General features: G+C 57.4%; 7 protein-coding genes across 7 annotated transcripts; 3 read left to right on the top strand and 4 right to left on the bottom strand.

Annotated features, from left to right (window-relative positions):
- Positions 1–303: 303 nt before the first annotated feature.
- On the top strand, positions 304–1,934 carry B0H64DRAFT_185610 (uncharacterized protein). Its single transcript, XM_062798992.1, has one exon. The coding sequence runs from the start codon at positions 680–682 to the stop codon at positions 1,760–1,762; it is 1,083 nt and encodes a 360-aa protein (XP_062657891.1). The 5' UTR covers positions 304–679; the 3' UTR covers positions 1,763–1,934.
- Positions 1,935–2,638: 704 nt separating this feature from the next.
- On the bottom strand, positions 2,639–4,364 carry B0H64DRAFT_185631 (uncharacterized protein). Its single transcript, XM_062798994.1, has one exon. It carries the CDS (start codon positions 4,124–4,126, stop codon positions 2,846–2,848), a length of 1,281 nt encoding a protein of 426 aa, XP_062657890.1. The 5' UTR covers positions 4,127–4,364; the 3' UTR covers positions 2,639–2,845.
- Positions 4,365–5,133: 769 nt separating this feature from the next.
- B0H64DRAFT_185621 (chaperonin Cpn60/TCP-1 family) lies at positions 5,134–7,114 on the bottom strand. Its single transcript, XM_062798993.1, has 2 exons — positions 6,760–7,114; positions 5,134–6,701 (listed from the first exon to the last, which is right to left on the bottom strand). Exons 1-2 carry the CDS (start codon positions 6,829–6,831, stop codon positions 5,175–5,177), a joined length of 1,599 nt encoding a protein of 532 aa, XP_062657889.1. The 5' UTR covers positions 6,832–7,114; the 3' UTR covers positions 5,134–5,174.
- Positions 7,115–7,266: 152 nt separating this feature from the next.
- Positions 7,267–9,729, top strand: B0H64DRAFT_425234 (uncharacterized protein). The gene is made up of 3 exons (XM_062805677.1): positions 7,267–7,890; positions 7,947–8,011; positions 8,064–9,729. The coding sequence occupies exons 1-3, from the start codon at positions 7,469–7,471 to the stop codon at positions 9,245–9,247; spliced, it is 1,671 nt and encodes a 556-aa protein (XP_062657888.1). The 5' UTR covers positions 7,267–7,468; the 3' UTR covers positions 9,248–9,729.
- On the bottom strand, positions 9,400–12,274 carry B0H64DRAFT_463173 (exonuclease V). Its single transcript, XM_062807582.1, has 2 exons — positions 11,519–12,274; positions 9,400–11,459 (listed from the first exon to the last, which is right to left on the bottom strand). The coding sequence occupies exons 1-2, from the start codon at positions 12,033–12,035 to the stop codon at positions 9,649–9,651; spliced, it is 2,328 nt and encodes a 775-aa protein (XP_062657887.1). The 5' UTR covers positions 12,036–12,274; the 3' UTR covers positions 9,400–9,648.
- Positions 12,275–13,165: 891 nt separating this feature from the next.
- B0H64DRAFT_343701 (uncharacterized protein) lies at positions 13,166–16,829 on the top strand (the record flags this gene model as incomplete). Its single annotated transcript, XM_062801288.1, has 8 exons — positions 13,166–13,568; positions 13,996–14,131; positions 14,800–15,087; positions 15,155–15,278; positions 15,345–15,582; positions 15,650–15,732; positions 15,859–16,500; positions 16,603–16,829. The coding sequence occupies 8 exons, from the start codon at positions 13,166–13,168 to the stop codon at positions 16,648–16,650; spliced, it is 1,962 nt and encodes a 653-aa protein (XP_062657886.1). The 3' UTR covers positions 16,651–16,829.
- On the bottom strand, positions 16,812–19,085 carry B0H64DRAFT_343698 (Alg9-like mannosyltransferase family-domain-containing protein). Its single transcript, XM_062801286.1, has 3 exons — positions 18,862–19,085; positions 18,078–18,759; positions 16,812–18,022 (listed from the first exon to the last, which is right to left on the bottom strand). The coding sequence occupies exons 1-3, from the start codon at positions 18,960–18,962 to the stop codon at positions 16,961–16,963; spliced, it is 1,845 nt and encodes a 614-aa protein (XP_062657885.1). The 5' UTR covers positions 18,963–19,085; the 3' UTR covers positions 16,812–16,960.
- Between the last annotated feature and the right edge of the window lie 409 nt (positions 19,086–19,494).

Raw genomic sequence — 19,494 nt, 5'->3', positions numbered from 1 at the left:
TGTGGTTTGATTTTGTTGCGGCTACTGGCACCATATGCCACACGTCCCTGAACTTGCCGTCATTAGGAGTTGGCGAGTTGCCCGTGGTTGATTGCTCACTTCCATCTTTGTAAATTGGTAGTGAAAGGATTCGTTTTTCAGCCACCCCGGATACAGCAGCGAACAGCCTCAGACCGCCGGGGAGGAAAGGGTACCCCTTCCGAGATCATCGAAGGGGGCGGCCGTGTTCTTTGTGTTTTTCTCAAAAACCAAAAGAAATACAGCTAAACTGAGATAGCCAGGCGGGGCAGATTCGACAGTAGCTAAAAGATAGGTTCGGCCGGCAGCAATTAGCTGATCATATCCAGTGGCTGTTGCCTACCTAGGTACGGTAGGTATCTAAGGTACTGAACTGGCAGGAAATACTGATGGCAAGATATGTTGGAAAGAGACGATTAGAAACCACGACCCAGGGGCCCTCAAGATGCTCACAAGAAGTAGGGGGTGGGGGATTGCTCCCTCCGTTACCACACCTATCATCTTTTTCTTCCTCCCCGTTCCTCGTCGTCCGTTAGACCGTTACTCTCACTTCTAATCAATACACCCAACCCGACACCTTTGTCGCAGTTTTAGCCTCGCCGTAACATCTCCTAAGCTCCTAGCAGCCGTTCTTGGAGACCAGCTCGCAATTCCCGGCAAGATGGCGAACAACTATGAGCAGAACACGCCTATACCTTCGCACGTATTGGCTTCGTCTATGTTCAGAACCATCAGCTTAGCGCAGGTTGACCAGAGCCGTCTCCTCGATGGTATTCATCAATACCCCCTATGTGCCGGCTGCAACAACGCCATCAAACGCCAGGACCCGTTCGAGGTATACTGCCCCAAGTGCGGACACACTCTATGGTGCAACCCGGGGTGCACTAGATTCCCTGGTCGGTCATTTCAAATAAACGACAAGACACCGCGTGAGACCCTGATTCCAGACTCTTGGGCTTTGCACGAGCAGCTCTGCTTCCCTACTATTCAGAGACGACCATTCGGGGGAAGAGATTTCGCCTACCACCGCCAAGCATGTCTCTTTCCAGTGGGACAAGATACTCCCCAGATCATCTGGGTCCATTACGACTGGGGAACGGCCACTCTGACCGTCGAAGACCCGTCCTTCCACGCGTTCGGAGTCCAAACCGACAGTGAACCCACCCGCTGTGTCCTTCTCAGGGATGGTTACCAAATGGAAAATTGGACCTTCCGGTTCGACCTCCTGTTGCTATCCTATCCTCAAGTCGCCCAGGCGATACCGCCTAACATGGCCAGCCAGTCCATCGCCGCCCTAGCCAAACCACTACAGCTGAAGACATGGTTTGGGCCTGTGGTTGCCATCGCTGTGTCCCCTAACCCCAGCGGAAAACACTGCCTCGTCCAGGATATCACCCCCCGCGATATCACAGCCGCCGTCATCTATCATCTAACCCACTTGGACAACCCCTGCCGGCCTCTTGCCCAGTTCTGGCCTGGGGCGGATGACGCCTATCCCGTCCTGAAGTTGACGGATGCCGCGAATCATTTCATCACTTCGGCATTTGGCCATCAACCTCCCATGGCTCCCGTCCTCGTTGCCTCTTGGAAGGGCGGTATATGGAAACCCTGCACGGTCGCCCATCGGCTCGGCCTCCGTTGGTACATCAGCTCGGGAAACTGCCGTTCTTGGCAAGACATGGACCGCGGGCCGAACCCGGACGCCCGGTGGCTCAAGTATGTCTTCGGCGACGACCAGGAATAGAGAGACTGGTGTGACCCGGCCGCTCACAAGGACCAACCCGTCGTCCCCAAACTGAACGTATTCCCTGTCCACGGATCTATTTTCCTCAAACATGCCAACCGCGTTCAAATCGAACCCGATCATGTTAAGCTGTTTAACGACTACCTAAACGCTGTTTTCCAGAAACGGCGCATACCCTCCAGGGAAAGATTTGTGAGGTGGTACCGCAGCGAACGACCCGATTACCCCTTGCCGGTGATCGACTTTGCAGCTCCTGAAAGCGGCGTGGTCGCAGACCAGTCTCATGATACCACACGTGTCGACTCTGGATCGAAGACACCGGCTCTCAACAACCGACTACAAACAATGGTCTTTTGGCGCAAGCTGATGCTCGCCGTCGGCAAGGAATGTAACTCTCCACACGTCTTGCCCATTCCCCTCGCCGAAGAGCTCGAGGACTCGCTCCTGATTGCCGCCATGGTTATTGAGCGCGACAAATTTAAAACTGCTGTGCCCATCGTCAGGGACATTCTATCTTGCTCCGACCCAGCGGAAATTCCCTCCGACAACGATCTGGTGGCCTTAAGCGCAGGCCAATACTACAGGCTGGCCGTTCGGACATCACAAGGGCTTCTTTGCATCCGGCACGGTCGCCGTGGCTTTTATTTCGACATTATCGCCAAGAGCTGATTCGAAGAATATTAACCCGCCTCGTCGGATCACGCCGCCCACCCGACCGAGGAGACATCTGACTAAGACCCCTGTGTGGGTATTTTCAGCAGTACTGGGAGCAAGTAACATAAGAAAGGAGGCTCGCGGGATTCTAGCGAACGTTTACGTATAATCGACATACTGGAGGCGGAGGTTTGTCAACTTTAGGAAGCGAGTGGAGACACGGTCGGAGGTGAAGCGGGCAAGCAGCCTCTCTGTCGGCTGGGAAATGTCCGCGGTGGCATCCTTTAATTAGCGAAAAGATGCGTTGGAACACATACAGCATATTCACGCCCGGGGCCAGTCGAACGTACGAATGAATGCAGGTGCACATCTTGATTCTCAATCTAAACGCCTCTCAAAGAATGCTTCTATGCCCTCCCTTCGCCAGCCTTAACACCAGCCGTACTTCTCGTTGGCAACCCAATCCACCTCGGCAGTTGGCTCCTCTCCATACCACATCAAGCTAGCAATGCTCTCGCTGTCTCGGTTGACGAACTCGGACTCGATCCCGCACTTCTCGACCAGACCCTTGAGCTTCGGACCCGGGTTCCAGATGTGGATGTCTTGTGTCTTCCACGCGGCCGCCTCATGCTGCGCAATCTGCACAATGGACCGGAATCCAGCAACCATCTCGTCATCAGGCTGGTTTGGATCCTCAACCACGACCCGCAGAACATGCAGAACATTCCCTTCCAGCTTCTTCAGCCCGCCGTAGTACCCCCTCATCCACACCGCCCAGACCCTCTTCCCGGGCTCGCCGGCCACTGCGCCCCTGACCGTCGGCGTCTTTCCAAAGATCGACTTGGTCATGTAGTCCTCGCGCATGAGATGCCACAACAGGGCATCCAGCTCCGGCAAGATGGCCACATGCGGCTTGCCGCCCCCACGGCGCGCCAGATCCGCCCTCAGCAGCTTCTCATCGACCGCGCACAGCTCCGCCAGCTCATGGTACCCAAGCGCCTTCGCAACCTGCCCCTTCCCTCCCGCCGCCGCGCCCTCCACCGGCTTGAACGAAACATGGCAGCTCTCAAACGGAGCCCACCCATGCTTCGCGTAAAACTTCTTCCCAATATCGCTATACAGCACCGAAAACAGCGAATGCTCCCTCTCCACCGCAGGCATCTCCCCCGCACCAGCAGCAGCAGCAGCAGCCGCCGCAGGAGGAGCCGCCGCCGTCGCCGCCTGCCACCCGCGCAACTTCTCCCCGACCTCCCGCATCATGCGACTCGCATACCCGCGCCCGCGGAAAGCCGGCTCGGTAAAAACACTCCCAATCCCATGCGCCACCCCCTCCACCAACACCTCTTTATGAGTCGTCGTCGTCGTCGTCACAGCCCGCTTCCTCAAACTCTCACAAGACGACAGAATCGGCCTGCCATCCGGCGGCAGCTCGGCATCCGTCAGGATCCAGTGGGTGATGCCGCCGTCGCGCGCCAGCGGCACCGTCGTCAGGTAGGTCTCGCGCGCCAGGTAGTCGGCCTCGGCGAGGGCGAAGCCCCACGTGGGATAGGTGTGCCGCGCCGTGCGCTCGCGCTCGCCCGGTGTGGGTCGGGCGAGGACCAGGCGTGGGGAGGAGGCGTCCGGGAGGGTGTCCAACGCAAACGTTGGTGGGGGGATGGTTGTGGTGGTGGTGGTGGTTGTGGTTGTGGGGGGTGGGTTGGTGGAGCCCATGGTGGAAATGTCGAGGGTGGGTTGGATGTGTGGGCGGGTTTGGTTGTTTGGGAGTTGAGTTTGGATGTTGGATGGTGTTGGTAATCGGTTGGTGATGGTTGGTTGGTAAAGAAAGGTGTAAGTGTGAGATGCGGGCTCAGGGCGAGAGAAAGGAAAGAGGAGTCTGGGGCGGAACAAAGCAGGAAAGATCCGGTTCAGATCCGGACTTTTAAAACCCGATCAAGAGCGAACACAAGGGAGTGGAAACTTTGAAACTCACACCAACTGAGGGGATGTGGATTCCGCTTCCTGCATGTGCCTGCAAGGGCGTCAATAACATGCTTCATCTATATTCTGTACAGTCTAGTACATCTTTGGCTCTGGCTTCCCTCCACGGCCAACAAAAGGCGGTTGTTATCGATGAGACGGAATTCCGTCCGGCATAGGTTTGCTTCCACAGGCCAACACGGGCCAGTCAGCAACCGACCAACATCAAATGGCCTCCTCAAAGAGGAAGTCCACGATGCGGAGCAACGGGGCGGCCACGCCTGTTGTGCAATTGGCCAGTCTCCCCGGAAAGGCAGGTCAGATGCCCACTGCAACCCCGAAAAACGGCAAGGATAACGAGGCGCGGGGCCGTTCCAAGACCGCGATTTTACGTCACCAGGGTGATGTCTGCGTCGGCTCCCGGCGGGACGGTCGGCGAACAGGCTTCCTTGCGCACTGTCTTGGCCGGCGCCGGGCACCGCTCAAGCGATGGAACGACGGAGAACAACGGCAAAAGCGGGCTAAGCCGACGGTAGGCGGATCCGAGCGATGCTGCTTCGCTCGGAATTGGGTCACAGGATGCATCAAGGATGTGATAACAGATCAGCAAAACATTCGCGGGAACCTTCCACGTATGCAAGCAAGCGGAAACGTTCAGCGAGGGACACGGCATCTAGGCTCCAAGGGCGGCCGGGTCCGCGCTGCCGAGGAGTTGTGGTAGGTTGGCCCAAAAGTTTGGTACTCGGGTGCTCTTGGCCGTCATCCGAGGTCTTCATTCCTTTCATTATAATGGCATGTCCGTCTAATGGTCGTGGCCGTCATCCTCCGCCTGCGGCTCGGGGTCCAGCTTGATGAGGGTATCAATACGCATGATGCTGATGCACGCCTCCACCGCGCTCTTCAGTTGTCGGATCTTGCTGATGCTGGGTTCCACCACACCCGCCTTGATCTCGTCCACCACCTTGCCCTTCATCAGGTCCAGACCGTAGTTCTTGTACGCCTTCTTGCGTGCCACCGTCTTCTCGTCTTCGTTCGCCTCCCCCTCCTGGATGCGCTGCGAGAGCGCGTGCCTTGACCGGAGCTGCGCAACCAGCTCAGAGGCATCCTTGGCGGCGTTGACCGCCAGCGTCTTGGGAATGACGAGTAATGACTGCGCAAACTCGCCGATGGCGAGCTGCTCCCGCGAGCCGACTGTGCCCGCAAATTCCTCCAAGTAGATGTGCAGGGCCGTCTCGACGGCACCACCACCCGGCACGATGCTGCCACTCTCGAGCGTCCTCTTGACGGCGCACAAGCTGTCGTGCACTGATCGCTCCATTTCGTCGAGCTGGAAGTCGTTGGGACCGCGGAGAATGATGGAAGCCGACGAGTGAGCCTTGGTGCCCTTGACCATGATGCACTCGTCGTCCGAGATGCGCTCCTGCGCCACTTCCTCGGCATACCCAAGGTATGACGCCTCGAACTTTTCGTCGCCGTTTAGGTCCGAGAGCGTGCTCAGCAGGGTGGCGCCAGTAGCCTTGGCGATGCGGCGGAGGTCCTCCTTCTTGCACCGACGCACTGCCATCGCACCCTTCTCGACGAACAACTTCAGGCAAAGGTCATCGATGCCCTTGGTTGTCAAAATGACGTTCGCCCCGGCCTTCAGGATCATTTCTATCCGCTCAATAACCATGCCTGCTTCCCGTTGCCGGATCTGCTCAAGCTGGTCGGGGTCATCGATTGTGATCTGAACCCCAAGCTTCATCCGCTCCTTCTGGAAGTTTATGTCCAAGCAGGCAATCTTGGCATCCTGTACCCGCGTCGTCATCGCTTGCGAGGCCACAGTGCAGTTGAGCGCGTAGCCCTTGACCAGGACCGACTCGAGCGAGCCCTTGCCGTGGGCCTTGAGAATGTTGACCGCCTTCACCGGGTACTTGGATTCGTTCTTGTTGTTTGTTGTCTTAACGGCCTGCATGGCGTCGACAACCATGTTCGCAAAGAAATCCGAGTCGGAGCCGATGATCTTGCTCGACATGGACGTCTTGGCGATGTTCAGCAGCGATTCGCGACCCAGGTTTTCCACCTTGATGCTGACGTGCTCGTTCATGTACTTGACCGCCTCACGGAGGGCCAGACGGTAGCCCGTGATAATGGTTGTCGGATGTATCCGGTTCTTCATCAGCTCGTTTCCTCTCCTCAACAGCTCGGCCGCGATCAGGACCACCGATGTCGTGCCATCGCCAACCTCCTTATCCTGTTGATGCGCAAGGTCAACCAGAATCTTGCCGGCGGGGTGTTCGACGTCGAGGAGGCTGAGGATGGTGGCGCCGTCGTTTGTGACAGTAACATCCTATTTGTATATGTTAGGTTGCTGCTTGGCGGGGTAAGGAGAAAAAGGCGGGACGCACGCCAATATCGTCGACCATCATCTTGTCCAGGCCGCTGGGGCCGAAAGAGCTCTTGACTACATTTGCAATCATCTGGGTAGCGATGACTATGTGTTGGGTTAGCAAAGTCCCATAAGCTTGGAGTTGCACTAGCTCTCCGAGTCGATTTCTTGACTGGGCAATAACCGACCATTTTGGTCCCGAATATCTGCACCCGAGATCTTTTGTCCGCCGAGGAACAGGGTGCCGTTGCCCGGCTGCTCAAACATGGAGGCCATCGTAGCGGTGTTCGGCTTGTGGTGTTGACTAGTGGCCGATGCGGAAAGGTTGGAGGGGGAGGGGAAATCGATCCAAAAGTCGGGTATGTCGACAGGCTCCAGCAATTTCGAAGCTTCGACTGCTGCAAGGCGGGCAGCTTCAGGGACTTTTTCCCGGAGGGGGAGATAATCCCATGCCGGCTGTCAACGCGGATCCGACACTGTTATTGGCTGGTGACCCCACAAGGCCCCTGGCAATCAGTCGCGGCCCAGCCCACGCTGCCCCTCGTTTTGAAGTTGATAGCGGGCTAGTGCGGGGCATCAAAAAAGCAGCCCGCGTCTCCCCCTCCGGAATTTTGACTCACTTCCCGGATCGTGTCACAGTTGGGCATTAATAAATTCGCCAATTCCAGGGAGTCCTCGACGTCTCGGACCCATTCCTCGATCCTGCATCTTCACGGACCACAGCAACCATGGAGGACGGAAAGGAACAGTCCAAGAGCGCGCTGAAGAAGGCCGAGAAGCAGGCCAAGATGGCGGCTGCGAAGGCTGAGAAGGCCGCAAAGCAGGCGTCTCTCCCTGTTGTTGGCGGCAAGAAGACGGACGACATCATCGGCATCACCGTTTCCAAGACGGAAAACTTCTCGCAATGGTACCAAGAAGTCGTCCTCAAGGCCGAGATGATCGAATACTACACCGAAATCTCGGGCTTCTTCATTATGCGCCCGGCCACCATGCACGTCTGGAACACGATTCGGAAGTGGTTCCAGGAGCGGATCGAGGCAATGGGTGTCGAGGAGACCAACTTCCCCATGTTCCTGTCACAGAAGTCGTTGGAGAAGGAGAAGGACCACGTTGAGGGCTTCGCTCCCGAGCTCGCGTGGGTAACAAAGGCGTGAGTCAAACAACAGTGCAGTCCACATTTGCACGCATGAGATTGACCTTCAATAGTGGTGACAAGGACCTCGAGGTCCCCGTCGCCGTTCGTCCGACTTCTGAAGCGGTCATGTACCCTTGTGAGTGACCCTCGCTCACGTTAACGCCAACCCATCTAACCGAACCGAACAGACTACTCCAAGTGGATCCGCAGCCATCGCGACCTCCCCTTCCGCCTCAACCAGTGGAACTCGGTCGTCCGCTGGGAAGCCAAGCAGACAACCCCCTTCCTCAGAGCCAGAGAGTTCCTTTGGCAAGAAGGCCATACCGCCCATCTAACCGAGCAGCTCGCGGGGGAGGAGGTCCTCCAAATTCTCGAGCTGTACGCCGGTATTTACGAACAACTGCTCGCCGTCCCGGTTGTGCGGGGCAGGAAGACCGAGGCTGAGAAGTTTGCCGGTGGCTACTACACAACCACGGTGGAGGGATACATCCCGTCAAACGGGCGGGGCATCCAGGGTGCCACATCCCACTGCCTCGGGCAGAATTTCTCCAAGATGTTCGACATCACGGTTGAGGACCCCAACGAGAAGGGCAAGCACATCAACGTCTGGCAGAACTCATGGGGTCTGTCTACACGTGTCATCGGCGTCATGGTCATGATCCACGGTGACGACAAGGGGCTCGTCCTTCCCCCGCGCATCGCCAAGATCCAATCCATCCTCATCCCGGTCGGCCTCACCGCGAAGATGACCGCCGAAGAGAAGGAGAAGCACCTCAAGCACCTCGACGAGATCTTCTTCACCATCAAGAAGGCCGGCATCCGCACCGAGGTCGACCTGCGCGACGGCTACACCCCGGCGTGGAAGTTCAACGACTGGGAGCTGAAGGGCGTGCCCCTCCGCCTGGAATTCGGCCCCAAGGACGCGGCCAAGGAAGTCGTCAGCTACGCGCGCCGCGACACGGGCGAGAAGGGCACGATCCCGCTCACCGAGCTGACCACCAAGATCCCCGAGCTTCTCGAGACCATCCAGCAGGATATGTACAACAAGGCCGAGGCCGCGTACCGGGAGCATCGCCTGCAGATCACCAAGTGGGACGAGGTGGTCCCCGCGCTCGACGCCAAGAACGTCGTCATCATCCCGCACTGCCTGGTCCCGGCGTGCGAGGACAAGATCAAGGAGCTGACGGCCGGCCGGACGGACGACGCCGCCGAGAACGCCCCCGAGGGCCAGAAGGCCCCGTCCATGGGCATGAAGTCGCTGTGCATTCCCTTTGACCAGCCTGAGGGCCTGATCAAGGGCGAGACCAAGTGCCTGAGCCCCGAGTGCAGCCGGTTGGCGGAGCAGTGGTGCATGTTCGGGCGGAGCTACTAGGCATCTAGCGCAACATGAACTCAAATCACTTTTCTATCATTTTGTCGTTTGCAATGGACCATGGTGCTATCAGCGGGTTGGGGATGGAATGCTTCTCTTATGACTGCTTGGGCCTTTTCCATAGGCAGAGCCTCGATACCTCTTTACTTTCCTGCATTTAAAACCGTGATGAGACAAGTGTTTGTGTTTGATGATGATCTCGCCCAGTGTTGTTGGCATGCTCCATAAATGGGCAAGCCTCGCCTGTGTTCAGTTCGATCCATAACCTGTAGTATCTGGCTGATATTTAACCATGCACATAGAGCATGACAATCATCTCCCCCGTCAACATCCCGGCACCTTGCATTAGCAAGAATGAACCTGAGATGTCATCAAATTTGAGCTGTTGCCGCTTCACTCCCTTAGACATATACACCCCCAATTTCGCTAGACCTCTTCGGCCTCCCTCTCCCCTTCCCTTTCCCCTTCCCGTTCCCCTTCCCCCTCTTAACCCCCTCCCTATCCTCCACCTCTACCTGCACTTCCGCCTCCGCCTCCGCTGCCGCCGCCGCCGCCTCGCTCTCACTTTCCCTTTCCCTCTCCATCTCCCTCTGCCTCTCCATCTCCCTCTCCCTCTCACCCTTCCTCGGCCTCCCCCTCCGTCTACTCCCCTCCCCCCTCGACGGCCCACCACCACCACCACCACCACCACCACCACCATCCTCAATATCCCCCCCACCCACACCCACCCCAACTTTTTCAGCCACCGCGACCAACCCAGCCGCCGCGGCCTCCTCGCGCTCGCTCTTCCTCTTCCTAGCGCGGCGCAGGGCCTCGCGGTCGAGGTGGGCGCGCCACTCGCACGCGTCGCGGAAGTCGCACGAGCGGCACTTGAAGCCGGCCTCGTCGAGGGCCACGCCGCGCGGCGCGCGCTCGCCCTTCCACCAGCGCATCGTCTCGGCCAGGTACAGGTCGAGCGTCTCGGGCTCGACGAAGAAGGTGTGCGTGCAGATGACGGAGCCGGGCTCGGGCTCGGTTTTGTTTTCGGGGCCCGGGTCGGGGCGCTGCCGCCGGCGGCTCGGACCGGCTGCCGCCGCCGGGAGGGGGAGGGGGTCCGTTTCGTCGGGGGCGAGGCCGTTCGGGTTGGTGGCCGAGTCGGTGGCTGTTGTGGGGAGGGGGGTGGTGGGGTCCGGGGGTGGGGGATCCCGCCCGCGGTAGCGGTACTCGACTGCTACTATCTTGCCGAGGTCTGACGCGCCGCGGGGGAAGGTGAGTGCCAATTCGAACTTGAGGAGGGGGACGAGGGTGCGGAGGGTGCGGTATTTCAGCGTTGGTTCCGAGGAGCTAGCGAAGGAGAGTTGTGAAGGGCTGGAAGGGGCCGAAACAAAATCCGCGTTGGAGTCGACATCGGTGGGTTCGTTGTTGCTGAGCGTGGATTCGGTCTCGGCGTCGGCTTCGGTGAAAACTTCGTCGTGGACCGCGCCGATCTGTGCTAGGAAGGCGTCTGAGAAGGGCTCGTCGGGGTTGAGGCCGTAGCGCTCAAACACGCGCATGTAATCCAGCCTGTCGGACGCCATATCGGACAGGAACCGGTGGTAGAGAAAGAGCTGGATGAGCGAGACCCGGACCTGTGCTTGCGGCGGTGGAGAGGCGCTGTTCCGGGTCTTGACATCGGTAATGAAGATTTCATAATCACTCGGAGTGCTCAGCTCGTACGGCTGCGAGTTTGTGATGCCTTGACTGCTCCCACGGGTGCTCAAGACATCCTCCTGCAGCTCCGCATCGGGATTTTCAGAACTCAATCCGTCGATGACACCACAAACCAAATTGCCCTCAACCATACCCCAGACCTCGAACTCGCGAGTGAAACCTTGGTCTCGCAGTACGCGCAGACCCTGGATCATGTTCCAAATCTTCAGGCCGAAGTTGTCTTCTTTCTTGGCGATGACCACCTCGACGGGCTTGAAGACCTCGCGCTCTAGCTTCTCGTGGATTTTGGTGCCGCGTTTCATCGCCGCCGTCCGTGTCCTTTTGCCGCCCGGAAGCCGGGTCAGGGTGTAAAAATATTGAAGCTCGCACCACGACCCGGCCGTCAGGTCCGACACGGAGAAGGGCTTCATGGGGAACGTGCGAAAACGCAACAGGGGTGACCGCTTGTCTTGGCCCGTCGCGCCGTTAGGTCTGGGGTTTTCCGGGCGCGCGACCTCTTGGGCATCGGATAGCGCACGACTCACTAATCGCTCCAGGTCAGTTAGACGACTTTGCGCAAGCGGGCGGTCGGAAACAACTCACAGTCCGGGCAGCTAACGTCCGGGCCTGGAAGCAGCGTAGGCATAGGCCTAGGCTTCGTCGTAGAGACGAATGAGGCAAGCCCGCCATCATCCCCTACAAGTGAAGGCGCCAGCCTTCTATGACAACTCTCCGGCGTACCGTTGCGTGAGGCGGAATGCTGCCGATACACAGTGCCCTGGCCCCGCCCATAGGCATCGTTGTCGTCTTCCTGGAGCTCCGTAAAATCCAAGCTCAGATCGTCCTCGGTGATAGCAGCAACGACCTCCTCAACAAGACTGGCTTCGGCCTCGATGTCGGAGTTTATGTCGGGGTCGAACGGGGTCGGTGCGATTGTGTTTCTTGCAAAAGTCGAAGTGTTTGTTCGGGGAGCTGGGATGTCGGGGGCTGCTGGGGCGACGGGCCGATTTTGTGGCGACACTGGGGCGATTTCGTCAATAACCGCCCAAACCTGCTCCTCATCTGACATCGTCAAATCGTAGCCATACTCGCTCCCGCTGTCCGACGCAAAGCCAGCCATTCTAGCAAATTTAATCCATAATTGCAAGCCGAATTGTTATGTGCAGACGCAATCGAGATGCAAAATGTTGCAAGCTGCAAGACGAGGCCCGGCAGAGGGAGCCTTGCCTCAGGTCGCCTCGGATCAGGTTGCCCCTCATTTGTCCAAAGTGAGCGAGGCCCACCACTCCAGCAGCCCGCCCGCGCGCGTGCTCACGTGGGGGAAGGCGACGTTTCAAAAACGCCAAGCTTTCAACTCACCCCTGTTGCGATGGAACCGAATTTGGTGATTCGCAACTGCGTGCGTTTGTGCGCCTTTGCGTACTATTTGAAGGTATGCTCTGCGCGTCCCCCTGAGTCCTGCAGATTTAAGTCGTCTTCTGCAGTGGAAACCCCAGTCATCCTCTCCTCCTTGCAATGGAGCTGCAGCTGCAACTCCCAGAAAACTTGCTCTGAAAAGACGCCGAGCGTCGGTGCTGACAAACGCACCGACCAACAGTGCCAAAAAAAGCACCACCAAGCCAGGGACAGTCTCGCAGTCTGACTGGTGGTGATGGTGATTCAAACCACATCGGCTCCCCTCGACGTTGTCAATCAAATGCTGCAGGTCGTTGATCTTGTGACTCGGCGACAAAGTATCCGCGACCCCAACACTTCGTATTGGCATGCTTTTGCTGCAGCCTGCAACAGCCAGTCACTGAAGATGACGCAACTGACCACTGTCAAGTCTCCCTATTAGGTTTAGCCAGGCACCGGCTTGTGCCTAACAGGGGTAAAAGAAGCCTGACCTGACCACTGGCCGGGGCAACCAGTTCCCGGATCTGGGATCGCCCATCGCCAGGGCTGACCGACCGGCCTGGCGGCCAAAAGGCCACATGGAACGCGGCTGTGTTTCGAGACGTTGACTTCCTCCGAAATAACTAGCAGGAATGAACAAAAGCCTTCAGAACTGTCCCCAAGACCATCCGTCCACCTCTTTTCTCCTCCGCCGCCGAGGCGCCGCGCCTTACCGCACCGCACCGCACCGCACAAAAGTCCCCGTGCCCGAGTCGTCGTCGTCTTGCCCGGGCCCTCCCCGCCTCGGCTGAAACCCACTCAACTCCCCGAATCCTGCCCCGCAATTGACGAGCTGAGCCAACAACCGTGGCCAACATGACATCCCTCGTCCGCCGTGTCCGGCGACCCGCCCCGGCCGGATTCGAGAGACCGTCGGCCGAATCTCAAAAATTCAATATCACAGCCGAGGATAATCTTTTTCCCACGCCATCACCGAGTTCGCGCGCGGTTCTAGTTCGGAAACGTCGCCGCCGAACCTTCGCAAGCCTCCCTCCCGAGATCCACCTCCTCATCGCGGAGCATCTCATTTACCCCGATGCGCTGTCGCTCAAACATACCAACCGCTACTTCTACAATGTTGTCGACACAGGCGTGACGCTAAAAGTGGAATGGCTCATGGAACGGCGGTTACTACATTTGGAGTGCCCCAGTCACCAGCGCTGTGATCTGGGGAGTGACTTGAGGTTTTGCCGGGGCAGTGTCAAGTATGTCCTTGTTTGTTTTTATTTCCTTCACTCCTTGCCTATTCACGCCACTTGCTTCCTTCCTTCTCAATATCGGCTCCTTCACTCGGCCGTTGAGCGCCACAGCGGCTAATACCGGAAACAGGCTATTGATGCAACGGAGGAGAGAGCACATCGAGTGCGAATCGCGGCCGGGGCTCGGTTGTCTGATTTATGGCACCAGCACGTGTCCGCACGCTAGGATGCTTAAGACGCGGGTCAAGAAGTGGATGCGACTGCGTGCTGTGGACCGGACGCGGTGGACACTGTTTCTGGCGTGGTTGATACCACTCCTAGTCGGGTGGGCATGGATGGTTGGGGTGACGATGTTTTGACGAAACTCGAACAGTCTGGTCCGAGGGAACGCTCAGGTGGAACAGGCCCTTCCATCCTCCGAACACCACCCTCTCGTAGCCGCCATAGTTGGCGTGCACCCTAATATCCCGTACTGGCTGGTTCCGGGGAGGGAAAAATATCATGACGCTGGGTTTAAAAGACTGGTAACGACTTCTAATACTTTTAATGCAAGAAGGATACACTTCGAAACTACATACCTTAGGTGGTACTTATCGATGCATCGCCAGGTCCCTTGATCCGAGTTCTCTTCGTGCACTGATCTTCAGCCACGCTGAGGGCTAGGTGAAGAAACAGGGACGGGCCTACCATTTTCCTTTGATATCAACCCATCAACAAATTTCAAATCATCACTTGTTTTCTTATCCAGCAGTCAGTGTGACATGGCTAGCCTCTCTACGCGGCGGCCATGCTGCGATAAGGGACTCGATGGATCCGACCACAGTGCCTTAGAGCGCGGCTAGCCGAAAAGCCCATGAGACGACCGCCTCACATGGTCATTCCATCGAATGAATTCCCGCTCAGGCGAAGACCTAAACCAAAAAGACTGTGGAACTATACTTGTTCGCAGTATTCAACCGGATCCATTCCCTTGATCAGCATCACATCCGGAGTGTTTGACCAAGCCCACTTCTCTTGTACCTAGTAAAGAGTACATTTTTCTAGGTACTGCTGGCAAACTAGCGCAGACTTTCTAACACAGTGCTGAACAGAAACCTTTTCCCATTCTCAGTCCCACCATATGGCTTCCCCCACATCGTAAAGGCTTTCTCGTTGACAGCCATGAGTGCAAAGCGATCCGTCGACTGACATTTGACGAACACCATTCGCATCGCGAGCACCCGTCCCGCGTAGCGACCCAACTCGCTCTAGATCTCCGAAGATGATGCGTGAAAACTGCAACACGCACTTGATGGGCTTGCCCATTGAGATCCTTTATATGATCGCTGAGTGGCTAGCAACGCCGTTCGATGAGAGCACACCTCTCGATCAACACAATAACTCAGGCGTCAAGGCCCTGTCCCTGGTAAACCGAACATTCCGGGATATTTGCCTGAAAGTCTCATTCCATCGCGTTCGGGTGTGGAAAAAGGAATACAATTTGGCAAGCCATCTACGCAATATTTGCGCCGAGGGGCAGCACATCCTCCCACGAGCCAAGTAATTCACCTGCGATTCTAATTCCTGTCGGTTGAGGAGCTAACAGAGCCAGATCCCTCTCGATTAGAACCATCGGGCCCGGACCCGGCTCCAGGACTGGTCGCGGTGTGCCTTTCGGGTTAGAACCGGATCTCTTCCGGAGATTGAGTCTCCTGCTGTCCAAAATGCCGAGGCTCACAGACCTACGGCTTGTGGCAGATAATGGCAAGTACGGCATGGAGCCGCTCTGGCGGAAATACTTCAACCTGACCTGGCAGTCTCCATTTCCTACCGTTAAATCACTCTATGTGCGGTCAGCCAGTCAGATCAGCAAGATTTTCCGGTGCTTCCCAAACCTGGAAGCAGTGAATTTCAATATTCACGGAGACACGGGACAAGGACCGCCTTACAAGTTGTCGCAGGAGTTCAAGATGCTGAAAGAAGGGTTTCCGCATCTCAAGGCGATGTCCATCTTCAAAACAACCACCCGAGGATGGACTGCCGCAGACATCCGAGGTACGTTACTCGCCATAAGAAGAACCTTGCGTACGAAAAGAACACCGGCTTAACCATACCCAAACAGCTGTCGTCAGACAATTCCCCCGCATCGAGCGGCTTTTCCTCGAAGGCTGCATCGGCACAGACGTAGCCCGCATGGATGCCGACGTAAGTGAATTCAATAGCGAGCTCCTCGCCGCCATCTGCACCCGTGTCTTTTTTTTGGCTGCCCGGTCCCGTACTCCCTGAACTACATCGCGTTGTCTGAGAACTAACAAGTCACCCAAATCATAGGATGTCGCAAGGCTCTTCGCGCCTCTCCGGCGTCTGCGCCACCTGGCCCTGACGGACGAGATCTACCACCCCGTAACCAAAAACTACATGCGTATCGCCAAGATGTTCCCCTTGGACCCGTCCGACCGCTGGCGCCAAATGGCCACGTCCCTCTTCGCGGCCGTGCCCAAGTTGCAGGAAGTTTGCATCGGAAGACAAGTCGATTTCCAGGCTCTCGTTTTCCAGCGCCTCCCCACCTCAGCCACGGAGGGACAACTTGCACTCGAAGGACAAGCGAAACACGCGATTCCAGCAGCCCAAGCGGGCCCGCAAACCCCGAAAAAGGCAGAGAACCCCGCGGGCGGCGGCGACGCCCCCCCGAACCCGCCGCAGGTCCAAAACCATCCCGTCGGGCTGCGCGTCATCCGCGCGTACAACGACCACCCGCAAAAGGTGCGGCTCAACTTCCCGCCCGCCTGCTGGAGCGGGAAGAAACGTGCCTGGTGGCCCGCGTCCGGGCGGCTGCCGGACGAGTCCGACATGGCTGCGCCAGACGAGCCGTGGGGTTCGGTCGGGTTCATCAACGTCATTGAGGAGGACGAGGACACGGCGGCGGAGACGTCGGTGCACTACCAGGAGATGGTGCTCGACCATTGCGAGGTGGTATGTATGATTCCGTGTTTGATAATTCACCCGAGTCGCCTGACCCGCGCCGGGGGGTTTTGATTACTCTACTGGGAGCAAATTGCTGACTTTACTGGGTAGTCGTTTTGGGATGCCGAGTGGTTGAGGGTTATTAGATACCTAGCCTAGATGCTCGCCAGCTGGTGTGTATAAATCTGTACTATTGGGGAAGGTTGGGGTAGGGTTGGAGGTCGGACGATGATGATATGGTGAAGGAAGAGAGCTCACTTGCTTCGCACATATATATACCTACCTCCCTGAACGACAAATATAGGTCACATCCCTGGCTATGATAACCAACTCAAGACAATCCCATTTCTTTACATCATTGTGCTGGCTCCCGCTAATCCTATCGGCTAACTAAAACACCCACCAAACATCTATCTATCCCTTTCCCACCACATCACGTTCAAACCGCAGTCATTAATCGTCGCACATCCTACTTCTTTTGTTTCAGCAGGCAATGCTTCCCCCACTTCCTCCTGAACCGCTCCGGCACCACCTCCCAATCGGGCACCCACAGCGCCCTCGCCAGGAAATGCGTCCTCTCAGTATCCAAGAACGGCAGACATTGAACCTCCTCCCAACGGTCCACATCCTTGGAATAATCCGGCTCATTCGGCGGCAGCGCCTCCTCAGCACTCCGCTCGGGGAAGTGGCTATCCACCAAAAACACACAAGACCTCAAGTCAACATACTTGCCCACGTCCTCCTCGTTGTGGGCGTTGAAGCCGGTGGTAGGCAGCCAGGTGCCGCTCCAGAAACCGAAGCCGGTGCGGGCCTCGGAGAACTCGCCGGGGAGCAGGCCGCGGAACTCGGAGCGCACAAACTTGGCGCGCATGCCGCGCGGTAAAAAGAAGGACGTCGGGAACCGGTACCAGTCCTTGCCCAGGCACACCGTGTCGCCCGGCCCGGCACCCGCGGCCCCGCCCTCCGCCAGGGCGCCGTACACGGACAATGGCGCGTGGTAGCCCGCGTGCAGGCCCCAGATCCGCGCCGCGCCGGTGGCGACCGACGCCCCGAGGCCGAGTGCCACCACGGCGAGCTTGAGCTTGGCCGGGATGCGCCCGACGAGGGAAGCCTTCGGGTTGGCGTTGCCGAAGAGGGTCAGGAGCGTGTGCAGGGCGAGGGCGGCGTTGAGGGCGAGGAAGGGGTAAGCCGGGTACATGAAGCGCTCTTCCTTGTGCGGCTGCAGCGTGAAGATGGCGAGCCACGTGTAGAAGGGCGACAGGAAGACGACGGTGCGCAGGCCGGACTGGAAGGATTCGCCCGCGTTGCGTCGGGAGAAGAGCTTCTGCAGCATGAAGAGCGGGAGGGAGAGGAGGGCGAGGATGAACCAGATGTTGAAGTTCAGGAGGAGGTTTCTGAAGTAAAATGTCCACGGCTCGGTACCGTAGAGGTCGGGGCCGCCGGTGTTGGAGAAGATGTTGTACTTGATGATGTTCCACGAGACGATCTCAACCTTTCGGTAGAAGAAGGCGTTGATGGCGGTGTCGGCGGCCTTGATGTGGTCTTAGTAAGTGACTAACACGAATGTGGGATGGGGGCACACGCACTACTAACACCAGCGTCGATACAACACCGCGTACAAGCCTGATACACGACTCGAAGAAGCGCTCCTTATCGCTAAGCATGGCGAAGAAGACTTCCTCGAAAACGAAGGGCGCGCACAGGGCGATGGCAAAGGGCCAGCCGAGGACGCCGCCCAATGCAAACCAGAACATGCCCTGCGACGTCTTCAGGCCGCCGCGCCAGTTCATGAAGCACGCAGCGCCCACCATGGCCATGTACATGGCAAAGCTGGACGGCAGGTAGGCGGTGCTGGAATGGAAGTTGCCCGGGCTGAAGATCAGGGCCATGATGAAGATGAGGCCGACGCGCGGGTTCAGTGCCAGGCAGACGGCCCTCCACATGAGCGTCTGGGAGAGGGCACAAGCAAAGGCGAGTAGGTAGCGGAGGAAGTAGAACTCGGCCACCTTGGTCGAGTGCGGCAGCAGGCGACGGATGTTGGCACCGAGGGCGTGGATGGCAATGTACAGCCAGCTGCGGATGGCATAATCGGGGGAGTACTCCCAAGTCTGCAAGCCATAGCCATGGCTGAGGTAGTGGGTGGGCTCCCAGTAGTTGAAGGTCTCGTCACAATCCTGGATCGGAGCGAAGAGGGCCGCTATGAGGTTGGCGCCCAGAAAGATGTAGAAAGCTGAGATGGGCTCGATTGCAAAGGTGTTCTTAATAGCCCTGCGAGATGATGGTCTGTTAGCTGCAGTCATCCCCAAGCGCTGTAAGTGAGTGAGTGCGCGCAGCAGCAGAGCGACATGAAGATGGATGATGCAACCCTACTTTTTACGAGCATGTTTAGCGGATGGATGCACGAATGCCTTCTTCTCTTCGTTTGGTGCCGCTGCCTTGGGGTCAGCCTTAGGCGTGGCTTTGGGAGCCATGGTTGTGCTTGGTGGTGTGGTCCCTTCTTTGGCTTTGGCCCTGGGGGATTGACAGTTCTAGGTTGCACCGGCACTGGCACTGGCAATGGCAATGACCTCAACACCACCAGAAAAATGTTGGAGCTGGATCGGGAGTTGTTGAGAGCTGCACCCACTGAGCGAAGCTTGAGAACGCCCAGAGACGCTAGGCCATGCCAGGAATAGCGCTCCCGTCATGGCCCGTGCATGTGCAGTCCATCCCACCCTGAGGCGTGAACTTTTTCAGATTCCAGATCCAGAATTTATTTGGAATCCAAATCTTCAGACTCCGGTCCCTAGAGTTCGTTGTTACTTGTTGGCCATGCTTTGACAGGTCTTTTTTGATATTTTGTGGTATTCTCTTTGCCACTGCACCTCTTATTTCACCCTTTTTTTATTACCATTGGGATTGCAAGATTTAATCGCCATTGGAATTTGAAGGACTGCGGCTTATCGATTCTCTCGATCTTTTCAGGTTACCCGCTCCTGCGAGACGGTTCACGCGTCACTGCTG

The sequence above is a fragment of the Chaetomium fimeti genome (assembly GCF_033439085.1).
Source record: "Chaetomium fimeti strain CBS 168.71 chromosome Unknown B0H64scaffold_5, whole genome shotgun sequence".
Lineage (NCBI taxonomy): Eukaryota > Fungi > Ascomycota > Sordariomycetes > Sordariales > Chaetomiaceae > Chaetomium > Chaetomium fimeti.
The sequence above is the reverse complement of the archived record's forward strand: the minus strand, read 5'-3'. Positions and strand labels throughout refer to the sequence as shown.

What these genes read in the sequence shown, in the direction of transcription:
- B0H64DRAFT_185610 (XM_062798992.1), top strand. Translation starts at nt 680, where the DNA reads ATGGCGAACAACTATGAGCAGAACACGCCTATACCTTCGCACGTATTG.
- B0H64DRAFT_185631 (XM_062798994.1), bottom strand. Translation starts at nt 4,126, where the DNA reads ATGGGCTCCACCAACCCACCCCCCACAACCACAACCACCACCACCACC.
- B0H64DRAFT_185621 (XM_062798993.1), bottom strand. Translation starts at nt 6,831, where the DNA reads ATGATTGCAAATGTAGTCAAGAGCTCTTTCGGCCCCAGCGGCCTGGAC. An exon ending in TGATGGTCGACGATATTGGC is followed by an intron (nt 6,702 to 6,759) that starts GTGCGTCCCGCC and finishes ATATACAAATAG; the next exon opens with GATGTTACTGTCACAAACGA.
- B0H64DRAFT_425234 (XM_062805677.1), top strand. Translation starts at nt 7,469, where the DNA reads ATGGAGGACGGAAAGGAACAGTCCAAGAGCGCGCTGAAGAAGGCCGAG. An exon ending in CTCGCGTGGGTAACAAAGGC is followed by an intron (nt 7,891 to 7,946) that starts GTGAGTCAAACA and finishes GACCTTCAATAG; the next exon opens with TGGTGACAAGGACCTCGAGG. An exon ending in TGAAGCGGTCATGTACCCTT is followed by an intron (nt 8,012 to 8,063) that starts GTGAGTGACCCT and finishes CGAACCGAACAG; the next exon opens with ACTACTCCAAGTGGATCCGC.
- B0H64DRAFT_463173 (XM_062807582.1), bottom strand. Translation starts at nt 12,035, where the DNA reads ATGGCTGGCTTTGCGTCGGACAGCGGGAGCGAGTATGGCTACGATTTG. An exon ending in GGACGTTAGCTGCCCGGACT is followed by an intron (nt 11,460 to 11,518) that starts GTGAGTTGTTTC and finishes TGGAGCGATTAG; the next exon opens with TGAGTCGTGCGCTATCCGAT.
- B0H64DRAFT_343698 (XM_062801286.1), bottom strand. Translation starts at nt 18,962, where the DNA reads ATGGCTCCCAAAGCCACGCCTAAGGCTGACCCCAAGGCAGCGGCACCA. An exon ending in GCTAAACATGCTCGTAAAAA is followed by an intron (nt 18,760 to 18,861) that starts GTAGGGTTGCAT and finishes ATCATCTCGCAG; the next exon opens with GGCTATTAAGAACACCTTTG. An exon ending in TATCGACGCTGGTGTTAGTA is followed by an intron (nt 18,023 to 18,077) that starts GTGCGTGTGCCC and finishes GACCACATCAAG; the next exon opens with GCCGCCGACACCGCCATCAA.